Raw genomic sequence first — 20,373 nt, forward strand, 5'->3', positions numbered from 1 at the left:
GGGAGATTCCCATGATGCAATGAGTGCTTCTTCTTCAGTCACCTTTTTCACTCACTATGTGTTTATACACCTCTCTGCATTTAATTATTTGTTATTATTAATATCGGTCTCTCTTCCACACAGGGATGGACTGGGACCAAAAATCGGCCCGGGCATTTTGACTAGAGACCGGCCCACCAGGTATTATAGGAAAAGCCATAAAGCCTTTGAATGAAAACAAACGCTGTTGTGACACTGATGTATACTGTCTTGTTGATATATATGTATGATTTCTATACATTACAAAGTGGGCAATAAACAAAAAGAGAAAAGCCGATCAGCTGATCATGGATCAATTTCATGACTGAAGTAGCAACAGGAGAAGGAGGGGGAGAGGATGAGAGAAGAAGAGGCAGTTGACAGTGTAAAGACACAGAATAACTCCAACTTTGTGTCTTTTTTTTCATTCTAGCTGACGTACAGAACAAATTGTGATCCTTTTCACCTCTTCTGTTTGTCTGTGATATGGTTGCTTTCAGAGCCGTTGCCCAAGCAAGAGGGAGGGTGCATCTGACCTCCTCGGCTGTAATTGGTCCAACCCAGAGTTGATCATGACCAATTGGCCAATCCACCACCTTTCATTGTTTATACCGTTACAAAACAAACAAAAAAAAAAACATTGGCCTATAAAAAGAAGAAAAATCACCATCGGCCCAAGGCCAGTCCAGCTGTGCTTCCACAGGATGTCTCTATGCTGTCATTATCCACTCACCCCCAACCCGTCATGGCTGTCATGTTTAGAGGCATAAGAGTTCAAGAGACACTTTGTAGAGCAACTCAAACTCGTACTTTATTGTCAAAATCCCTGTAAGTCATTTCTTTTCAGAAAGTTGCTGGTTCACAGTCGACCTTCACTTCCTGTTAAGTCTTTCACAATAAAAAAGGTTACACTAAAACAGAATAAACCACATCCTCCATCCTTTGATAACACCACAGCCTTAAGAGAATATATACTGCATATATGAAAACTATAACTCTCTTTGCTCTTTTTTCCCAAGAACCGTTTATAGAACACTGTCTTTATTCTTTACATTTAAACCTTTTTTCCCCCTTTCATAAATCCAGTCTTTGTGGCTTTATGACAAGCCTGCCAAACCTAGTTCTGACAGGACATGGGTCAGCTGTCTTTGGAGTCAGAGCTGCAGGTGCTAATTGGTTTGATGCGGGCAAGGCGCCCTCTGTTGGTCTGATATTTTTGTCATCCAGTAATTCAGCTGTAGCCTTAGAATCTAGGTCTGAACACGGTAGAATCCGTGTGACAGTGTGTCCGCTGTGAGGAGGGCTCGGTTAGGGCTTGATTTCCTAGCAGGCTGATGAGTGGTTTGTGGTCATTCTCTAATGAGAAGTGTCTCCCGATTAGAAAATCTTTAAATCTTTCATACATTCCCACGTTAATCCAAGCGCCTCCTTCTCCACTTGTGCATACCTCTGCTCTGTTTCCGTTAAAGTGCAAGATGCGTATGCCACAGGTCTCCATTTGTCACCCAGTCCATAGAATGAGGCATCTGCAGACAGTTTTAACTCTTTGTTGCAATTTGTTGAGCAATGTGTGCAGTCTGGCATTGTGCTCCTGCTGATCCTATTCCCAAATGAGGATGTCATCCATGTGACCAACCACTCCCAGCAGCCCATAGAGGATCACTGACAATCCTCTGGGGCTGAGGCTATTCCAAAAGGTAGCGCCCAAAGAGGGTAATGAACATTGTGTAGTGTGCCAGAAGCCTCTATTTGCAGCCAACTTACTGAAGACTCCAGCCAAGGATCCAAGTGCCTGTTCAACCGAAGGCAGGCCTTTTCTCTGCACACTGCTTCATTGAGGTGAGTAACATCAACATAAAATGTAAACTGAGTCATTTTTTGCTGGCACAGTGACCTGTTGGTTCTTCGACTCTGCTGATTACTTCCATGGAATCCATTCTTTCCGGTTCCTGTTTCACTTTTTCTAACAAAGGGATGGGGACCCATCTTGGTTAGGGAACAAGGCACAGCATTGGGTTTCAACTTAGTAGTATAAGGTTGCTGCATTAAACCCAGTCCCTGACCCAGCTTTGGGTAGTTCTCATTCAACACATTCACGTCTATGCTGTCTGCTCTACACACAAGGTTCACACACCCTGACAATTACTGGCCTGCTTAACAACGCTATGTGAAAATCTTTTATAATAAACACATTTTCTTGTATTTTTTGTTCACCTGTGCATAATGTTTCTCTTCACATACCCAACACATCAAGTGGAGTACCACCTGGTCTATCTGCTTTACATAACTCTGTCACATATTAGTTTATGCAGTAATACATCTGGGCTGGGATAACAGAGACATCTAACTTTGTGGTTTCTGATAGTAAGGACTGACCAAGGATCTGAACCTGTGTCTACAGAACCAAGGAACACGGGTGCATTATTACCTTTCTCTGTTTCTATCACATGCACAGATTTAACAGATTTACACAGAACAAATGAAAACAGTCCAAAACAAAGAACCAAAATTTCAGGAGGCAGACCGCATGGAAGAAGGCAGTGCCGAAACAGATCCAGAGGCCGACTGCGTGGGAAGCAGCGGCGGCGCAGGTGAAGCAGGTCCTGAAGCCGACCACATGGCTTGGTGGATGGATGTGGCCTTGCACGCCGGGCAGGACCTGGAGGAGCCAGCAGGTGTGCTGACGTCTGGCGGAGATGGAGCTGGACCAGATGGCACGACGACCTCCAGCAGAGACAAATCAGATGGTGTGGAAAACTCTGGCGGAGAAAAACCAGACAGTGTGGAACCTCTGGCTGAAGCCAAATTAAAAAAATTGAATTGTAAAGCTATTATATTATACTTATATGCAAGACCCACCCAAAATATGCAATACTCATCATTTTCTTTTAACCAGGGGTGTCAAACGCATGGCCAGCGAGCCAGATGACACAATTATATCCGCCTGTGAGACAATTTCATATGCCAGTTATTAATGGCCCATTGGTATGCGGGAACTGAATGTTCAGCCCTGCTGAGAATCCATGCAGGCAAGGCTGGGACTTTATTTTCATGGTCACACCATGCAGCCAATCACATGCAAAGACAGACTGTGATCATTATGTGAAAGAAGGAAGGGGGAAAGACACTGCGAAGACAGCAAGTGTAGTAGTACAGGCCAGGTACATAGAGAGGCAGGGAAATTATTTTCAGCCATTTTCCATTGTGGAGGACAAAAGGTTTAAAACTTTAACAGGCCTTTAACCTCATAGCAAATGCATAAATATAAAGCTTTTAAGAAAACACTGAAGGAAAATTGCAGCCTTAAAAAAGCCTAAAATCACAGTCCACTATTGAATATTTCATAAAATAAAAGTTTCTTTGAATGGCAGAGATGCAGAAATGTCTGCATGTACCACAGAGCCATGGTTCAGTGTCTGAGTGTCTAGTTGAGTCTCACAGGTCTGAATGTGCACTTGCAGCAGTTTTCCCTCTCCAAAAAATGCCCTCTGAAAAGAAAGCCTATTTTGTGTCATTCAGTACTGAAGAAATTTCAACTTTCACAAATTCTGCCAAATTAGAAAAAGGCTTAGCTATGTTTCTAATAAAACCTCTGTAACTTTCTGAAGAAAAGAAAAGTTTATGGTTACTATAGAAATTTCTTAGTGACTGTACTGTCAATCTGTAACTATGCATACCTACTAATGATGTATTTTTAACCTTAAATGTGCTGTGAAGTGTTAGTAATGTGCAGTTAATTAGTTTAAACTGCAGCTAAAATATAATCAGTTGGTCTATAAACAGTTTGAACATCAGTCTAAAACCTAAAATGGTCATAGCTGCATGAAAATCTAGACGTGAACAGGTTTGTTGTTTTATATTAACGGGTTTTGAGTTTTCTGTTGGTAAAATAATGTGCTAAGGATGAAAAACACAGCACTCCTTAATTGTTGCTGCTGTTGTTATTACAGTCAGGTGATGGCAAGAAAATGAATAAATCTCATTAATTGATGTGAATGTAAACTGTGTTCCAAATTATTATGCAAATTGTATTTAAGTGTTGTGAAGATTAAATATGTTATTTTTCAATTACACTCATGGATGGAATTGTGTCTCAGGGCTCTTTGGATTACTAAAATCAATCTCGGACACCTGTGATAATTAGCTTGGCAGGTGAGCCCAATGAAATGAAAAACTACTAAAGAAGGATGTTCCACATTATTATTGTACTGTTAAGAGATTTGTGGCTGAGCCACAGCACACATGGGTTCGTGCAGATAAAGGCACAATGAGGAAGGTTTCTGCCAGACAAATACATTGGATTAAGAGAACGTCAAGGTGTAGGACCCTCCAGAGGCTTGCAGTTATGCATAAACCTTCTAGTCGGCCACCCCTAACCAGTGCTCACAAGCAGAAATGGCTGCAGTGGGCTCAGAACTACATGAAGACTAATTTTCAAACAGTCTTGTTCACTGATGAGTGCTGTGCAACCCCGGATGGTCCAGATGGAAGAGTAGTGGATGTTGTTGGATGGCCACCATGTCCCAACAAGGCTGCGATGTCAGTAATTACGTGGTGGAGTCATGTTTTCGGCCGGAATCATGTGGATTCCAAGCTGGTCAGCCCCTTTAGGCTCCCTGAAGGTGTGAAATTGACCTCTGCAAAGTATGTGTACTTTCTGACCGACCACTTTCTTCCATGGTACAATATAAAAGACCGTTCTTTCTGCAACAAAATCATCATGCATGAGGATGCTGCAAGGAATACTATCTCATGCTGCAAGGAATACCTCTGCATCATTGGCTGCTATTGGCATAAAAGGAGAAAAACTCATGGTGAGGCCCCCATCCTCCCCTGACCTCAATCCTATTGAGAACCTTTGGAGCATTCTCAAGCAAAAGATCTATGAGGGTGGGAGGCAGTTTGCATCCAAACAAGAGCTCTGGGAGGCTATTCTGACATCCTGCAAAGACATTCAAGCAGAAACTCTCCAAAAAACGTACAAGTTCCATGGATGCAAGAATTGTGAAACTGCTATCAAATAAGGGGTCCTATGTTAATATGTAACTTGACTTCTTAAGATGTTTTTGATTGAAAAAGCTTTTGATTTCAGTAAATATGATCTCCTAATGCTGCAAATTTAACAAATGACCATTTTCAGTTCTTTACAACCTATAAAATGTTTTGAAACTCTGTTGTGCATCATAATTTGGGATAGTGCATTTTAAGTGTGTTATTTTTGAAAAACATACTGTTTTCACTGGGATGTTTGTTCAGTAACATTCCAATTATACTCTAATGCTTGATGACTCGAAAATTATGCTGACTGTCACTTGGATCGACTATTTAGGAAAATCAGAGAAAAATGTCATTTGCATAATAATTTGGAACCGCGGTGTAAATGTGCGCCAGAGCTTTGCTTCTTTTGTAAATGGTCATTGCAGTCAGGCGAAAGGCTGAGGCACTCAGCCTCATTGGAAGGGGTGGTTTCAGGCGTGTTGCTGTCAGTGGTGCAGGCGCAATGGAGGGAGAGAGAGCGCAAAAGAGAAAGCGGGAGGGGGGACGGAGCACGGGTTGCGGCGACATACGTGTGGATGTTGCAGCAGGGTAACGCAGCAATCTACCGAGTAGGGAGGAGGAGGAAAAAAATCTAAAGATTCTGACCAATAAGGAGCAGCTTTGCCTTTTGCACATGTTCGATGTCGTCACTGAGAAACCACTATCACACTCCCTCGTGTCACGTCCGTAACAGAAAATGGATAAGCACAAGCTGGGAATCCGAACTGATGCGGTAAGATGCAGCTTTTGATTTACGGTATCGCGCTGTCCACTATTATGCACGCAGGCACGTTTGGATCGTCTCCCCCTCGCAAATCTCTGCTTAATTTCACAACACTGCGACGGTAATACGGGCCGAACAACATGCAGACTGTACACCTTGTTCTCGGATAATAATTAAACTGCTTGTAATCACTCGAAGCTCGCAGAGCATTGCATGTTATGAGCATAGATGGGGTATTGGTTCTTTGTATTATTCATTTGGCTACTTTTTTTTTTTTGCTTTCTGCTGGCTGACGATAGGCTAATGTGTTCCCATCATCGAACACTGACATCATCCTCTTAAGGATTCAGGCTCCAGGCAGCAGCAGGAGCTGCAGGATGTGCTGCAGCAATCAGGATAGTAGCCTGCGCAGTATTAGCTACCCCAGCGATCCCATGCGACGTTTATTCACGCTTGATTCACGGCTCTGAGACCAGAGTTCATTTTATTTAAAAAAAAAAAAAAAATGCTAGTGCTAGGCCTCAGCACTATGTATGCTCTCAGCATAGATACAAAGATGTCAAAAATACTGGCAAATGCCTATCATTGCACCCATCAGTACTCATCATTGCTTTATTGCCTCCCATATTAATTGCTCCATTATCAAATGGTCAATACAAACTAATAATTTTACCACTTTAGACCAGTAAAGTCAGATTTCTGCTGTAATGCAATAGGGTCGGCATGTGGCCACAGAGAGGCCACATACAGAGGTGTCTAAGAAGAACAATAGATATGTTGTGAGGAAACTGCAGCAAAAAACATTGATCCAGCACACTGTCAGTCATCTACACACATCATTTGTCTGCCAATGGATGCAGGAAAGTGAGAAGAAAAAGGCATTTGTAGAGGTGAGGAATCAGCTTGCCTGTAATAGTTCAGTTATGGGGCTGACACACAAGATACCAGAGACTGCTCCACCTGGATTAAGAACAAGTAAAGAGATGGAGCCTTCAAGTCTGCTGCACAGTGTGTCTTGGGTTGAACTTTGGTCTTGAAATTTCATATGTTCATCAAAACAAAACACTTTATACACAATCCAAAGAGAGAATGAATGAACCATACATCCAGCTGTCATATAACTTTGTCCTAGTTACTTTTATTTTGTTTCAGTTTAGGAGGGGATGAAGTTAAATTTTTGCTTTTCATTAGGGCTATGCCATATCATGTTGTCCGTGGACTAAAATTTTACTTGATATAAAAATGTTATATTAGGATGTCATTGCTATTGCCTTTCCCTCGTACATGCAACAAGACAAGCTGAGATATGTCTTTTTGTGTGATGATTTAGTATCTAAAAGAGAACCATAACTGAACATGCATATGGTGAAAGCCCTGAAATCTTCTACTATGAATTTTACGTGTAATAGATATAGTATTTGATTTAGCATTATCTTGCTGAAATACACAATTCCTTCCCTGCAAAAGATGTTGTCTGGATATGAACATACACTAACAGTCAAAAATTTGGACACACCTTCTCATTTAATGTTTTATCTTTAATTAAATTACTATTTACATTTTAGATTCTCACTGAAGGCATCAAAACTGTGAAGAAGCACATATGGAATTATGTAGTAAACAAAAAAGTGTGAAATAACTTAAAACATGTTTTGTATTTTATATTATTCAAAACAGCCACTCTTTGCTTTGATTACTGCTTTGCACACTCTAACATTCTCTCAATGTCCTTCATGAAATGGTTTTCCAAGATCTTGTTGGCTGTTTTCTGTGGTCCATCACCTCCCAAACCTCGATTAGGTTTAGGTCAGGTGACTGTGGAGGTCAGGCCATCTGATGCAGCATTCCATCACTCTCCTTCATGGTCAAATAGCCCTTACACAGGCTGGAGGTGTGTTTGGGATGGGATGGCACGCTGCTGCAGGATGCTGTGGTAGCCATGCTGGTTCAGTGTGCCTTCAGTGTTGAATAAATTCCCCAACAGTGTCACCACCAAAGCACCCCTACACCATCACACCTCATCCTCCATACTTAATGATAGGAACTATGCATGTAGAGACCAAAAACACTGCGGGTAGAACCAAAGATCTCAAATTTGGACTCATCAGACCAAAGCACAGATTTCCACTGGTCTAATGTCCATTCCTTATGTTTCTTGGCCCAAACAAATCCCTTCTGCTTGTTGCTTTTTCTTGGTATTGGTTCTTTAGCAAGCATTAAATTATCATGATAAGTGTGTTATTTTAAAAAGATCACTGGGAGATGTTTTCAAAAGATCAAATTTTCCCAGGAACAATGGGCTTATATTTTGAAGCCTGTTACAGTATATAATTTTTTGCGGTTGCTGTAATTTCTTACTGCTGTATAAAGTATATGCCATATTCTCACTGTTATGTTTCCATCTTATTTTTACCATGAAATATTTCATCTATTCCCAGTGTCATCTTTTGGTCAGATCTGTCCATTTGAATATTTAATATGAAAGTAGTAGTTTTTACTGAACTAAAAACTGTGTTAGGCGTGTTGGCACAACTGAAAAGCTTTGATGAAGGAGTTTCACACACAGCCTCCCATATACTGCTCCTGAACAGAATTCCTGTATCAGTTTAAAAGTCTTCTTACCTTCTTCTACCTTCTGTAGTTATAAGTATTTTGGTATATGTGGTATATTTTGTAATACCACAATAAAAAATCAAGTACACATGTATAACAACTTCAGTTTTTAATACTGTATTATAATTTAGATTTTCAAGGCTTCCATGCCTCCAACATTTGACAGTACAGAACAAAAACTGTCTAGGTAGTCTAAGTAGCTTGGAAAGAAAAACATCTGGACTTCTTTTAGTTTCTTGAAGATGTTTCACCTCTCATCTGAGAAGCTTCTTCAGTTCTAAGATTGGTGTGGTGGAGTGAGTAGTGGATGTAGAACTGGAACTATGGAAAATATAGGGATTTCAGTCCTACTGTTCATTAGCTCAATCATCATTGAGCTAATGAATGGTAGTTCAATGGTGGTAGCTCATTGCTTTAAAAGCATCAATATCAGCTCCTCTCTAACAGCATGGTGGGAGTTTCTAAAAATGACTGAGTCTTCATTGATCCCATGGTCTTCAAACACCCATTTGGAACAACCCTGACATACTACAGAACAATGATATGATAAACTTTGCAGATTGGAGTTGTAAAGGAATTAAATACTTTGAACAGTTATGAATAATCAAAGAAACAGACTTTATTCTGTTTGACAGATTAGCTAAACAATATGGAATTATCAAGAATAGATTTTTAGAATATTAACAAATTAAATCTATAGTAAAAAAATAAATTTAAGCCTAATCAAGTCAAATTATAAACACCACCAAGTGTGGTATAATTCCTTAATCTCAAAACCCCTCAAATTACTGTCTAAAATATACAGGACACTCCTAAATAAATGAATCAATATCACTTCCTATTGCGAAATAGGAGGCGATCAGTCAGCTTGGACAACAACGTCTGACATGTTCTTCTTCAGACATGTTTAAAAACATTTAATTTGATTAGAAATCACAGTCTACAATTAATACAATATAAAATACTACACAGGGTGCACTATACAGGTCAGCGGATGTTCAGGATGGGTTTTACATCTTCTAACAACTGCGCACACTGTCAAGACAATACACCTGACAATTATATCCCCGCTCTCTGTTTCTGTCCACTTTTTCAGACATTTTAGTGCAGGATATGTGAAGACTATCAGTGTCTGAAATGTAACATTTCAGCCTCCCCTTTGCTTGCTGAGTGACTTAAACGATTTCACTACGGAGATGAATACAGTCCACATGGCTCTCACTGCCTTCTGCATTGCTAAGCAGACTGTCCTCATGAACTGGAAAAAATAAAACTAATGGGCTAGGGGTGTCTGGGGGTTCTCTAGGGGTGGGTTTTTGGGGGGTCTTGACCTGGGGGCTGTAGTGCTGTAGTGGGATGGGGGCTCTGGTGGCTCTTGGGTGGTGTTTTTATGGTGGCTGCATGCAGCAGGGCTCGGGGAGGTCTATGCTGGCAGACATCGCAGTGCGGGTACGGGCCAGGCTTGGGGACTTGGGGTTCTGTGGGTGCTTTGCTTCCAAGCTGGTGTTCTGGCTAGCCTGGGGGGCTTGGTTCCTGGTTGGTGTATCACCGGAGTTGTGCGTGGGTGCATGCATGGGGCCTGGCACTGACGCGGGGTTTGGTGCATTGGTAGAGCTAGGGCCTCTTTAGATGGCGGGGAGGTTGTTACCATCTTTTGCAGGTGGTTTCTGCTCTTGTGGAATATACTCTGCAGGTGTAGTCTGTGAGTTGACTGAATGTTGGGGTGGGTGTAGTTTTCCTCTGCAGTAGGGTCAAATGGGCTATGTGGGCTCTGTGGGCCATGGTAGTGCTGTTGCTGTGAGCCCCGGTCTCGATGGGCTTGAGCCCTCTGCCCTTGGTGGATTTGGGGGAACGGGGGTGCCCATGGGGGTCAACAAGAAGGCTGGCTGCAGGGCGGGGGTACTTTGCCCCCCACCCCTTTCCTCGCCTCCTCATCGCTAATTTCTTCCCTCTTCTCACACCCCCATTTGCTGTTTGCTCTCTGGGGCAGGGGGGCAGGAGGAGGTCTGGTTGGTGTCTGGGCTGGTGGACTTCCCTGCTGCTGCGGGATCGGGGCAGTCTGCTAGTCTCCACCCCAGAGTAAAGGGAACCATATCCTTGGTCTGGGGTCAGATTGCCCCTCTGGGCATGTTGGTGCCTGGACCTGGGAGCATAGAGTATGTATTGGGAGTGTGTATACTGCGTTCTGTGTGTCTCAATGTTGAGTGAGTATGTGAGTATGTATTTGTACTAGTGCTGTCAAAATTAACGCGTTAACGCAAATTAATCTGCCATCACGGTAAACGCGATTAAAATTTTTAACACAATTGACACATCTAGATTGCAGAATTACTCAAAATACCTGAACTGTTTCTGTCAATGCATTTTGAGCAGTTTGTTGACTAATTCTGATTCTTATATAGCGCTTATCTAATCTCCTGGAGTACTCAAAGCGCTCTATACAACACGCCGCATTCAATCGTACACACCCGTTCACACAAGCACTGTTGTCTATGCTTTGTCAGTGCTTTCTAACTAACATACATTCATACGCATTCATACTCCAATGGATGCATTGGAGAGCAGGTGGGGGTTAGTGTCTTGCCCAAGGATTTTTGGCATGGAGGAACAAGGAATCGAACCACCAAGGAACTTTACTATAAAAGGAGTCCAAAATGACCCAGACTGGTGTGGCAGTTCCTGAGGTTTTTCCAGGTGGAGCTTTTAGCAACTCCATTGATTATTTTTTTTTAAAGTAATGTGGTAGCAATATACACAACAGATTAAAGACACTGCAGTGTGCTGAAAGTTCACAAGCTCTCTGTGGCAGTGCCTGTCGAGGTGGTAAACAACAAACCAGAGGTGAATGGAGCCAAGCCCTTGCAAGAGATTAAGAAAAAAATCACCTCATTTATAATACACCCTGACTAAACAGGTTTTATCAGGGGCAGACACTCAGCCACTAACACATGCAAACTAATAAATGTAATAGATTATTGCTTACTTTGATCTTACTTTCCAAAGCTCCAATCTACAAATGGGCACCAGACAGGGCTATCCACTCTGCCACTTCCTTTTTTGTCATTTTCATTGAGTCATTATCAGCAGCAGTCCGACACAAATGTAAATATTAAAAGAAAATACAAACCGTAAGATAAGCTTATATGCTGATGATGTATTATTTGTCCTTGGTAACACACAAACCTATCTTCTGAGGACAATCACACTAATAGAAAAGTATTCATCTATGTCAAACTATTCCATCAAATAGAGCAAATCAACAGTTGCCTCTGAATTGTAATTTTTAGAACACCTCCACTGTGTCACTATTGTCAGGTAACATTTAGATATTTAGGTATAATTATTTTTCTCCCAGGGTCTCAGACATGGTACAGTTGAACCATATTCCTCGACTATAAATGGTCTCACCTGCTGGAAATCTTTACCTATATTTCTCATGGGAAGAATTTACACAAATAAGTCTTAAAACTCTACAAAAGCCAAAACACAATGGTGGTGTAGAAATACCAAATTTTTGTTACATGTTATTCAAGATAGAAACTCTGTTTCATTTCAGAAATTCATCAGAAAAAGTAAGTTTCTTGAATATCAGGAATTGAAATCCATCAAACAGGAAAGATTTAATCCCAATGAACTGAACTTGATTATGAATTATTACATTCCTGTACCTAGGACGGGGCGATATATCAAGTTTTTAAATATATCAATATATTTTTATATGAGATAAGAGATGTGACAATATAGTTTATATCGATATAGTCTATGTTACCGTGCGTGGGGCCGCACTGCGTCAACGCGTTAGCGTTGCGGTTAGCGGTTACCTCATTAACGTGTTGACGCCGTGCAGCTAGCACTACTAGTATTTTCACTATTTACAACAGCGCCATAAAGTGCAAAATGAAGAGTGTGTAAAGAGTGCTGTATCCCAGACCGCGAAGTCTCCCAGCTTTCTGCCCCGAAACAAACTACCTTACAAAACTCGTGTAGCGTATTTTTTGGACTTTAACCATACACTAAAATCCTTTCATTTTCTCAAAAATCGACAGTGTGCCTTATGTATGAATTCTGGTTGTGCTTACTGACTGCGAACCGATTTTATATGGTACACAGCGCTCAGCAATCTGTCAAAAAAGTTTTAGTACAACTTTGGTAAGCTACGAAGCCGCACCGCTTGATGGATTGTTGGAGCATTATGGGTACCGTAATCTGGAGCCTCGTGGAGTAATGCATACCTTGCTTCAACGTAATATTACCGTATTATGTGCATATAAGGACCACAAATGGCACCTGTAAGAGACACGGTTACAAAGTGGATTTAAAACTCAAGGCTGTCAGTCACGCAGTAGAACTTGGGAACAGAGCAGCTGCAAAATCTGTCTGGCTTTGTTATTATGCTCAGCGTCTGTTAGTTTACATTTTAACTGCACAATTGTGAGCGTTTTGTTATGCACAAAAACAACATTGTTTTATTTTATTTATGGAGAATTATTATTTAATAAATGCTGATAATTTATTTGAGTAATTTTTTCATGTACATTTACGCTGTATGTTAATAAAAGTGCCTATGTGAGATCTGGGACACAGCTTTGACTAAGAACTCTCTTTTTGTTCTTACTTTATGGCTTTAAAAAATATCGAGATATATATTGTATATCGCCATCCAGCTAAAGAATATCGAGATATGAATTTTAGGCCATATCGCCCAGCCCTACCTGTACCCCCAAATTGTTATCAAAAATATTATTATTAAAATGATGATTAAATTTCCTTTCCAACCACAAAGTGGGAGCGAAGTCTTTCCATCAATCCAGACCAAAACTTCAAGACACAAATATGCTTACACACCTTCAAAATGACTAAAAGCACCGATTTACAACTTATACAATACAAAAGTATACATAGAACACACTACACAGGACAAAGGATGCTCCAACTGTGCCTTACAGACTATGCACACACTGAACAGTGAACACAACAGATAACTATATGCACACAACAGATATCTATATGCATGCTATATGATCTTGTGTTCCTGTTCATATAGGTTCTGGCAGAGAACCGCTGAACAGGACCCATCCATATGAGGACCTATCCATATGAATTAGTTGCTATATCCCAACCCCACGTAGTTGTGTATCTTAGGTGACGTAAGTGAATTTGCTAGGAAAGTAAATACGTCATAAATACATCTTACTTCCTTACACATCACTAATTAAAACTACAATCATGAAAGGAAAATTAAAAAAACAGATTCTGTATAACTCAATATGGAATTTTACGTATAGATCTACTGTTATCATTTTGTTTCTTTTATTTCTCTCTGGTCCCCACTGATCAAGTACATTACTTAGTTGGTGATAGTTGTTGACTGTAGTGCCCACTCCCTGTCTGCGTTGCTGGGGATGGTCTCTAGGGCTATTGGTGTCTAGCAGATTCCGGAGACGGGTGCTGGCCCCAGGCCGGGTGGCTTGCCTCTTCTTTGCAGGTCCAGGAGCTCAACCTGGGGCTCTGATGCGGGGGTCACAGATTTTCTGGTTAGGCCCCTGGTTCCATGGGGGTGGTCTGCACCCTCTTGGCCGCTCTAACACTTAAACATACCCGGTCTGTGCCTTAGTGGCTGTTGAGTTCTTTCAGGCCCTTTGGGAGAATATTGACTTTGTGTCAACTACATTGTTGATCAGCTAGGTTACTGCTGTTGGAGCAAGGGGTGGTGGCGTTGCATGCAGCGGTGCTCTGGTGTACAGAAGAAGAGAGAATAAGAAAAGTGGGCCCAGGACCCATGCAAGCTGTTTGCATGGGTCCCGGGTTTTTCGTGTTATGGGCAGTGGGTGACCTGCTCATCTCGCATCTGTCCCCTCGGTTTTAATAGCACTCTAGTTCTCATACAGTCATACTCACTATTTAGACCCCATACTGGTTGGCTAGTGATCCGGGGCCAGGCTGGCTGCATTCCAGTGTTGGCTCTGGGAGGGCATCTGTTCTTATGCATTTTTGAGGGTCGGGTCGATGTGGATAGATATGTGTCTTTGTGCATTGTGTGTGTGTGTACAGCTAGGCATGGGTCTGGGGATTGCTAAGGTTTAGTCAATGTGGGAAATTCGATTGAAGATAATGGGGGCCCCCTCCCTGCTGCCCCCAACTGATTGTTGCCACCCTCAATATCTTATTAGTTAAGTAGTTGCCTAAGTGGCATCTCACTAGCTGCATCAGTGTCAGCAGCAACTCTATTCCAAGTTGTTCACAACGGAAGTTAATCTTGAAATGGAGAAAAAATTTTGATGACCTTTTTCAAGTTTTAGAGCGGTACAATTTTGCTTGACTAAATTTGTAGTACTGATCTTGTTTTTATCTACAACAGTCCTAGAAGGCTGAATAGTTTTCAGAATTTAATATAAATTTTTGTTATTAATGTTTGTACAAAATGTGACTGAAATTCTTTGTTTTTCTCCAGGCAACATCAACATTAAAGCAACTTGATGGAGAAAACTAGAGGAATCCCTTTAAGATGACACGCACAGACCCACCTGACATACTGGTATCAACGGTGCATCAAGACATAAAAGTGATCCCCATTTCTTCACTCTATAAGTCCTTACAATCTTCCAAACAATGTGATAGTATAAATTCCAACACACTGGAGGACGGTAAAAGCAAAGACAATAAGAGACACTGCCGTACCTTTGACTACAAGTCACTGGAGTACCCCAAATCACACAAACATCCTATGGATTCTCCATACAGGAAAGGAGATAGGCAGGCATCCAACCAAGATGTTGCCTGGAATGTGTTGGGCCACCGGCAGAGGTACCGTTTTTCTGCTCCTGACATTTTTAGTCACAGGTTGACTCCTCAGCCAGTGACAACAGATATGGCCAGTGAGGTAATTGTCCCTGAACAAAAACGAAGGACCAGGTCAAAAAGTGCACCTCGAGTCCAGACAACTTTCACTGCCGTGTCTCTTGAAGGATCATCATCTTCAGGAAGGAAGGGCAGAGAGTTCCAAAGGGATTACAGAGACTCCCGTCGGAGACCAGAAGTATCACCACATAGGGAACCCTCCTATGCAGCAACCAGGGCTCATATGCAAGAAGTACATCCCATTAAGTTGCAGCCACAAATGGGTGACAGTAGTCGATATTCTCCTCACTACACTGCTGATAATTTTGAGGATGAAGGTCTGGATAAACCAGCAACTAGCCCCCATGTCAGGTGTCGGGTTGACATAAAGCCTGATGATGCAACATTACATCATTCAGGACGGAAAAATGCCACACCTCAAATGGACATACCCTGGCAGAGACACCACAGTGCAGGGACTAGGAGCCTGACTGTGCCACGCCATTTCTCATATTCTAGAACGCCTACTCCCACTGACTCATTTGTTACAGAAAGTAGACAAAGTTATCAATATTCCCGTAGCATGCCAAGTAGTTATGTACAACCTATGGAGATTTCCTTGCAGAGGATGCCTTCATCAGGTGATTTCTATGGCAGAGAACGCAGAGCTCACTCTAGTCCTAATGTGCCAACTAAGTTCTTTTATGCAGATGACCCAGGGGGATATGTTACTACTGCTCCTCCTCAACCAAGTTCTTACTTTCATGATGAACGTTACACACCTGGACAAGCATATACTCCAAAAGTCCAATTTGTGCAAGATCCAAGAACTCGAATGGTGCATGCTGTAGCTACAAGACCATATTATTCTGAAATGGAGCCCTATCCATACTCTATGAAGACAGGGTATCCCAAACCCTATGCAGCAAATGAACCATGGCCATATATCATACAGACACCTCCAACAAGAATATTTTATGGGGATGATCCAAGGTCTTATCAAATTCAAACTGCTCCACCTAGGTTTTATTATTCCAGTGAGATGTATGCAATGCCACCAGAGCACCATGTCCCAGCTAGGGCATATTACACTGAAGGCAGAAGACATGCTAGAGTAATGCATTCACAAACAGATGACTGGTATGGCTCAGATGCATCTGGTTACACCACCAATCCTCCCTCTCATGCATCTCAAGTCACTCCAACAAGAGTACAACAAGAGCCTGCACTGACTCCGTGGTATACCAACCCATGTGTTGAACCTCAAAGATTTGGTACAGATTCCAAATCTTACTCAAGGTCTTGGGACAATATTCTGAACTCACGTGTGGAAAGAGAACAGCCTCTTCCTGTACAGCGAGGTCAGAGTTATGATGATCTTCTTGACTCCAGAAAGCCTGAGAGATCTGCTGGTGAAAAACCACAACCAGTGGTTGTTAATCTCTCTAGTTCACCAAGACGCTATGCAGCCTTGTCAATGTCTGACAACTCACTGATTGACAAAAGCCCAACAGAGATATCAAAGAGCAGCACCAGTAAACTCTGGTTTGTCACCCCTGAAATAACAATCACAGATAATGACATTAGATCAAGTAGCCTTAATAAGGCTGAAGGACGATCTGCCAGTTGGGACATTCTTGATACCAGAAGCACAGAGAATCCAGAAATGATTCATCGGGACTTTGAAAGCTCAGCCAAAGAGAAGACACATGACAATGCTTCACTTCAGCAAAGTCTTGAACAACTTGATGAACTTCTGGCTGATCTTGTGACTGACTATAAGCCACCCAGCAGAAGGGCAAGTGAAGACATTCTGGACCAACTAAAGAAGTTAATTGATGAGGAAGAAGCAGTGTCTTTGTCCAGAAAGAGTTCAAAGACAGGCACAGAAGAAGCAGCTCCTCTGGACAAACAGCCCACCTCGATCCGAATGAATCCTGATGCTTTTCGAGATATAGATGGGGCAAGTGATGTAATGAAGAGTGCAGACGAGTGTTCCCCTGATCAGAGCCCAGATGAGGATGACACAATGATGTGCTCTAACAACAAATGCCGGAGGACAGAAACCCTATTCAATGCCTGCCTTTATTTTAAATCCTGCCATAGCTGTTACACCTATTACTGCTCTCGAAATTGTCGCAGGGAGGACTGGGATATTCATAAAGAAAGCTGCCTGTATGGAAGAATTGGTAGCACTTGCCGTCATATCATCAAACACTGTCGGGAGACTGTTGAAGTCCACAAAGCCTTCTCCCGTATTGCCAAAGTTGGCTACCTTTCTCGAGGTAGAGGAGTTCTCTTCCTTGGTTTTCCTAACCCTTTATCATCTAGTAACTTCTTGCAGTATGGTCTGGATAGTTTACTTATGTCTCCTACATATTTGTCCCTTCGAGAGCTTGAAAGCTTCAAAGACAACCTAGGGGAGTACTGTAAAGAACTGCAGGAAGCTGGTAAAGAGTATGACCCAAACGAATGTTTCATCTTAAATGTATCCATTGCTGTAGGTGAGCAGTTGCCTGAAGGGCCATCACCAAGGAACCAAGCTCCAACTGTCAGAAAATATGCAAAAGTAGCATTGGCTTCGTTTAGCCCAGAGAGAAAGGTTCACAAGCAAGAGAGTGACATGGAAACACTGATCCTTACTCCACCCCCAGGAACAGCAGATCTCGACAAAGAGGGAGAAGAAGGCCGGAAGGCCAGAGAAATTTGTTTCATTAATATACAACGAGAGTTAAGGATTCGAGGGGTTTTCTTACGCCACGAATACCCACAAGTGTATCAGCAGCTCTGTGAGTTTGTGGAAAGTAACAGAAGATTCACTCCTACAACAATCTATCCTATTGATAAGAGGACCGGTAAACAGTTTATGTGCATGATTATGGCTGCTTCAGAGCCCAGGACGTTGGATTGGATAGGCACCCCACATCTCCTTGATGACATTATTTAAGTGCACCTTTAGTTGTAAATATATATGTATAGAAATACATATATATTGTTATACATATTTATATATCCACTCAATAACAAAACATTTGTAGATAACTATTTTGTTATCAAAATAATATATATATTCATGTTTACTTCGTCAGTATTAATCTTTATCAGAATACTTCCTGTCAGGTGCAGAATGAGTAAAATACATTTTTTACATTTTTTTAACATACCTTTTATCAGCCACACTTAATTTAAATAAAATGTAATTATTCGTATGCTGATCATTTATGATACATTTTCTTTTGCTATGGTGTGCACAAAAGAAAATTATGGTGTTTTCATTTTATTTAAATTAACAAGTTCTGTATATTCTTTGAATTATAGCCTCTTTAAATGATTGTCCGTTTCTGTGAGTGAATACCATGCTGAAAAAATGAAATTTATTTATAATTTTCGTAACTATATAACTTTCCTATGCAAGGTTATTTCACGAATTAACTACAGAAATTGTAGTTTCTCTTATTATATTATATTATATTATATTATATTATATTATATTATATGTAAAAAATAGCTGCAACTGAGCTAAAATATTAAAAATTTCAATGGAAGTATAAATACTCATAATAAGACAACTCTGAAGTGAGTTTTAAAACAAAAACTGATGCATGTATGCTGCTTTGGTAGGAATACTACACTTACAAAAACACTATTTTCCTCTTTCCCGAGACAGTACTTTGGAGTAGTTGTTCGTGGCTGCTTTGCAAAATCAGCTGAGCAGTATTGGGCTTGAGTTACATTTTAATGGATATTGGAATGGTGCCAGCTATCAGCCACACTGTGTGTGTTGGCCTGTACTGTTTAGTTTTAAGCACTGTGAATAGTGAGTGTTATCTACTACAACAAAAATAAGCAAACAAAACCATGCACATACAAAATGGTCTGATATCGATAAATTATGTATTTTTTAGATATATTAATAAATGAAACTATATGAGTAAACAGCAGGAGCAGGTTATTGTTCTTAGAGCAAGGTGAGCCAGAGTAGTAGCTATATACATGTTTAAAGGAGACATTAGCTGTGTATTTGTGCTGCACTAGTTTTAATTCATCTGTGTCTTACACCCTCCTATTTTGGTTTTAGCAAACTGGAATCATTACATATTACTCATTGTTTTCAGAAGTTTTAGAAATATTTCTTAATGAAACCATTTCACATAGAAAGTGGCTTGTGCACTGATTGCTAGGTTGAGCGAATGGCTCAAAATTTGTGCTGTGCTGTGCTTGGGTCTGTACTACAAAATTATTATTTTGCAACCACTTGTGATCTTTATGTGTAATGTGTAACCTTTCCCCATCATTCTGTGTTTTCTTTTGGTTGTACAAATTTCCATTACACCGCATGCAGAAGTGCTCCACAGCTGCCACGCTTCCACTGCATTTTTCTTGACGCAATGGTAATCTGTTCTTGCACGATGCAAGCTATAGAAAAGAATGCGTTCCAGAGCGCAAAGGTGCTACTGTCACCTGGTATGTGAAAGACACTTCAACCATGTTGGTTCATTATTTGTAAGCGTAGAACATTTCTCGACTTTGCTTTTGTAGTATCCTAAATCTCAAATGCCTGCCAGCACAGTGATTACATTTTTTAAATCAGTTTTAAAGAATCAGTCATATGTTGCAGCAATTTGAAAATTGTTCAGCCAAGCCCTTTTTTGACCTGTGTATTTGCAAAAGTCATGACTCTGTCAGTTAGCTAGTGCTCAAAAGTCAGCCCAGCCTTTAATCATTCCTTGACATTTCAGTTTTTCCCTTGTGATATCACCTTTCCTTACATTTTGTAATACAAAGTACAATGAAACTTGAAGCACATATATTCGAAAGTCAATTTTATTTATAGGATGTGCTGTATAGATTCAGTAAAAAGTTGCTGGCTGCATGTGATTCTGTTTTCTATGCTCTGATATCATTTTAAAATGACATAAATGATAGTAACTTGCTTGATGAATGGATTTGTCAAAACTATCCTAAGAAAAATAGGAATTTCCCATTTTTGTCATTTAAGTAAAAATAATATATTAAAGCAATGAAGAAGAGACCTCACTAAAAAGTCTAGAAAACTCTGTAGTCTTGTATTTTTTATACTTTCAATGTGAGTGTCTGAGTGTGTCAATTTATAAATCATATATAATAAATGGAATGGGAACTGC

General features: G+C 40.8%; 1 protein-coding gene across 1 annotated transcript; it reads left to right on the forward strand.

Annotated features, from left to right (window-relative positions):
* The first annotated feature begins 5,529 nt into the window (after positions 1 to 5,529).
* Positions 5,530 to 20,373, forward strand: ajm1 (apical junction component 1 homolog). The gene is made up of 2 exons (XM_006797366.3): positions 5,530 to 5,788; positions 14,844 to 20,373. The coding sequence occupies exon 2, from the start codon at positions 14,898 to 14,900 to the stop codon at positions 18,174 to 18,176; it is 3,279 nt and encodes a 1,092-aa protein (XP_006797429.1). The 5' UTR covers positions 5,530 to 5,788; positions 14,844 to 14,897; the 3' UTR covers positions 18,177 to 20,373.

Source organism: Neolamprologus brichardi, chromosome 7 (genome assembly GCF_056152115.1).
Source record: "Neolamprologus brichardi isolate AB-2024 chromosome 7, ASM5615211v1, whole genome shotgun sequence".
Classification (NCBI taxonomy): domain Eukaryota; kingdom Metazoa; phylum Chordata; class Actinopteri; order Cichliformes; family Cichlidae; genus Neolamprologus; species Neolamprologus brichardi.

Coding starts and splice junctions, on each gene's coding strand:
- ajm1 (XM_006797366.3), top strand. CDS start 14,898: ATGACACGCACAGACCCACCTGACATACTGGTATCAACGGTGCATCAA.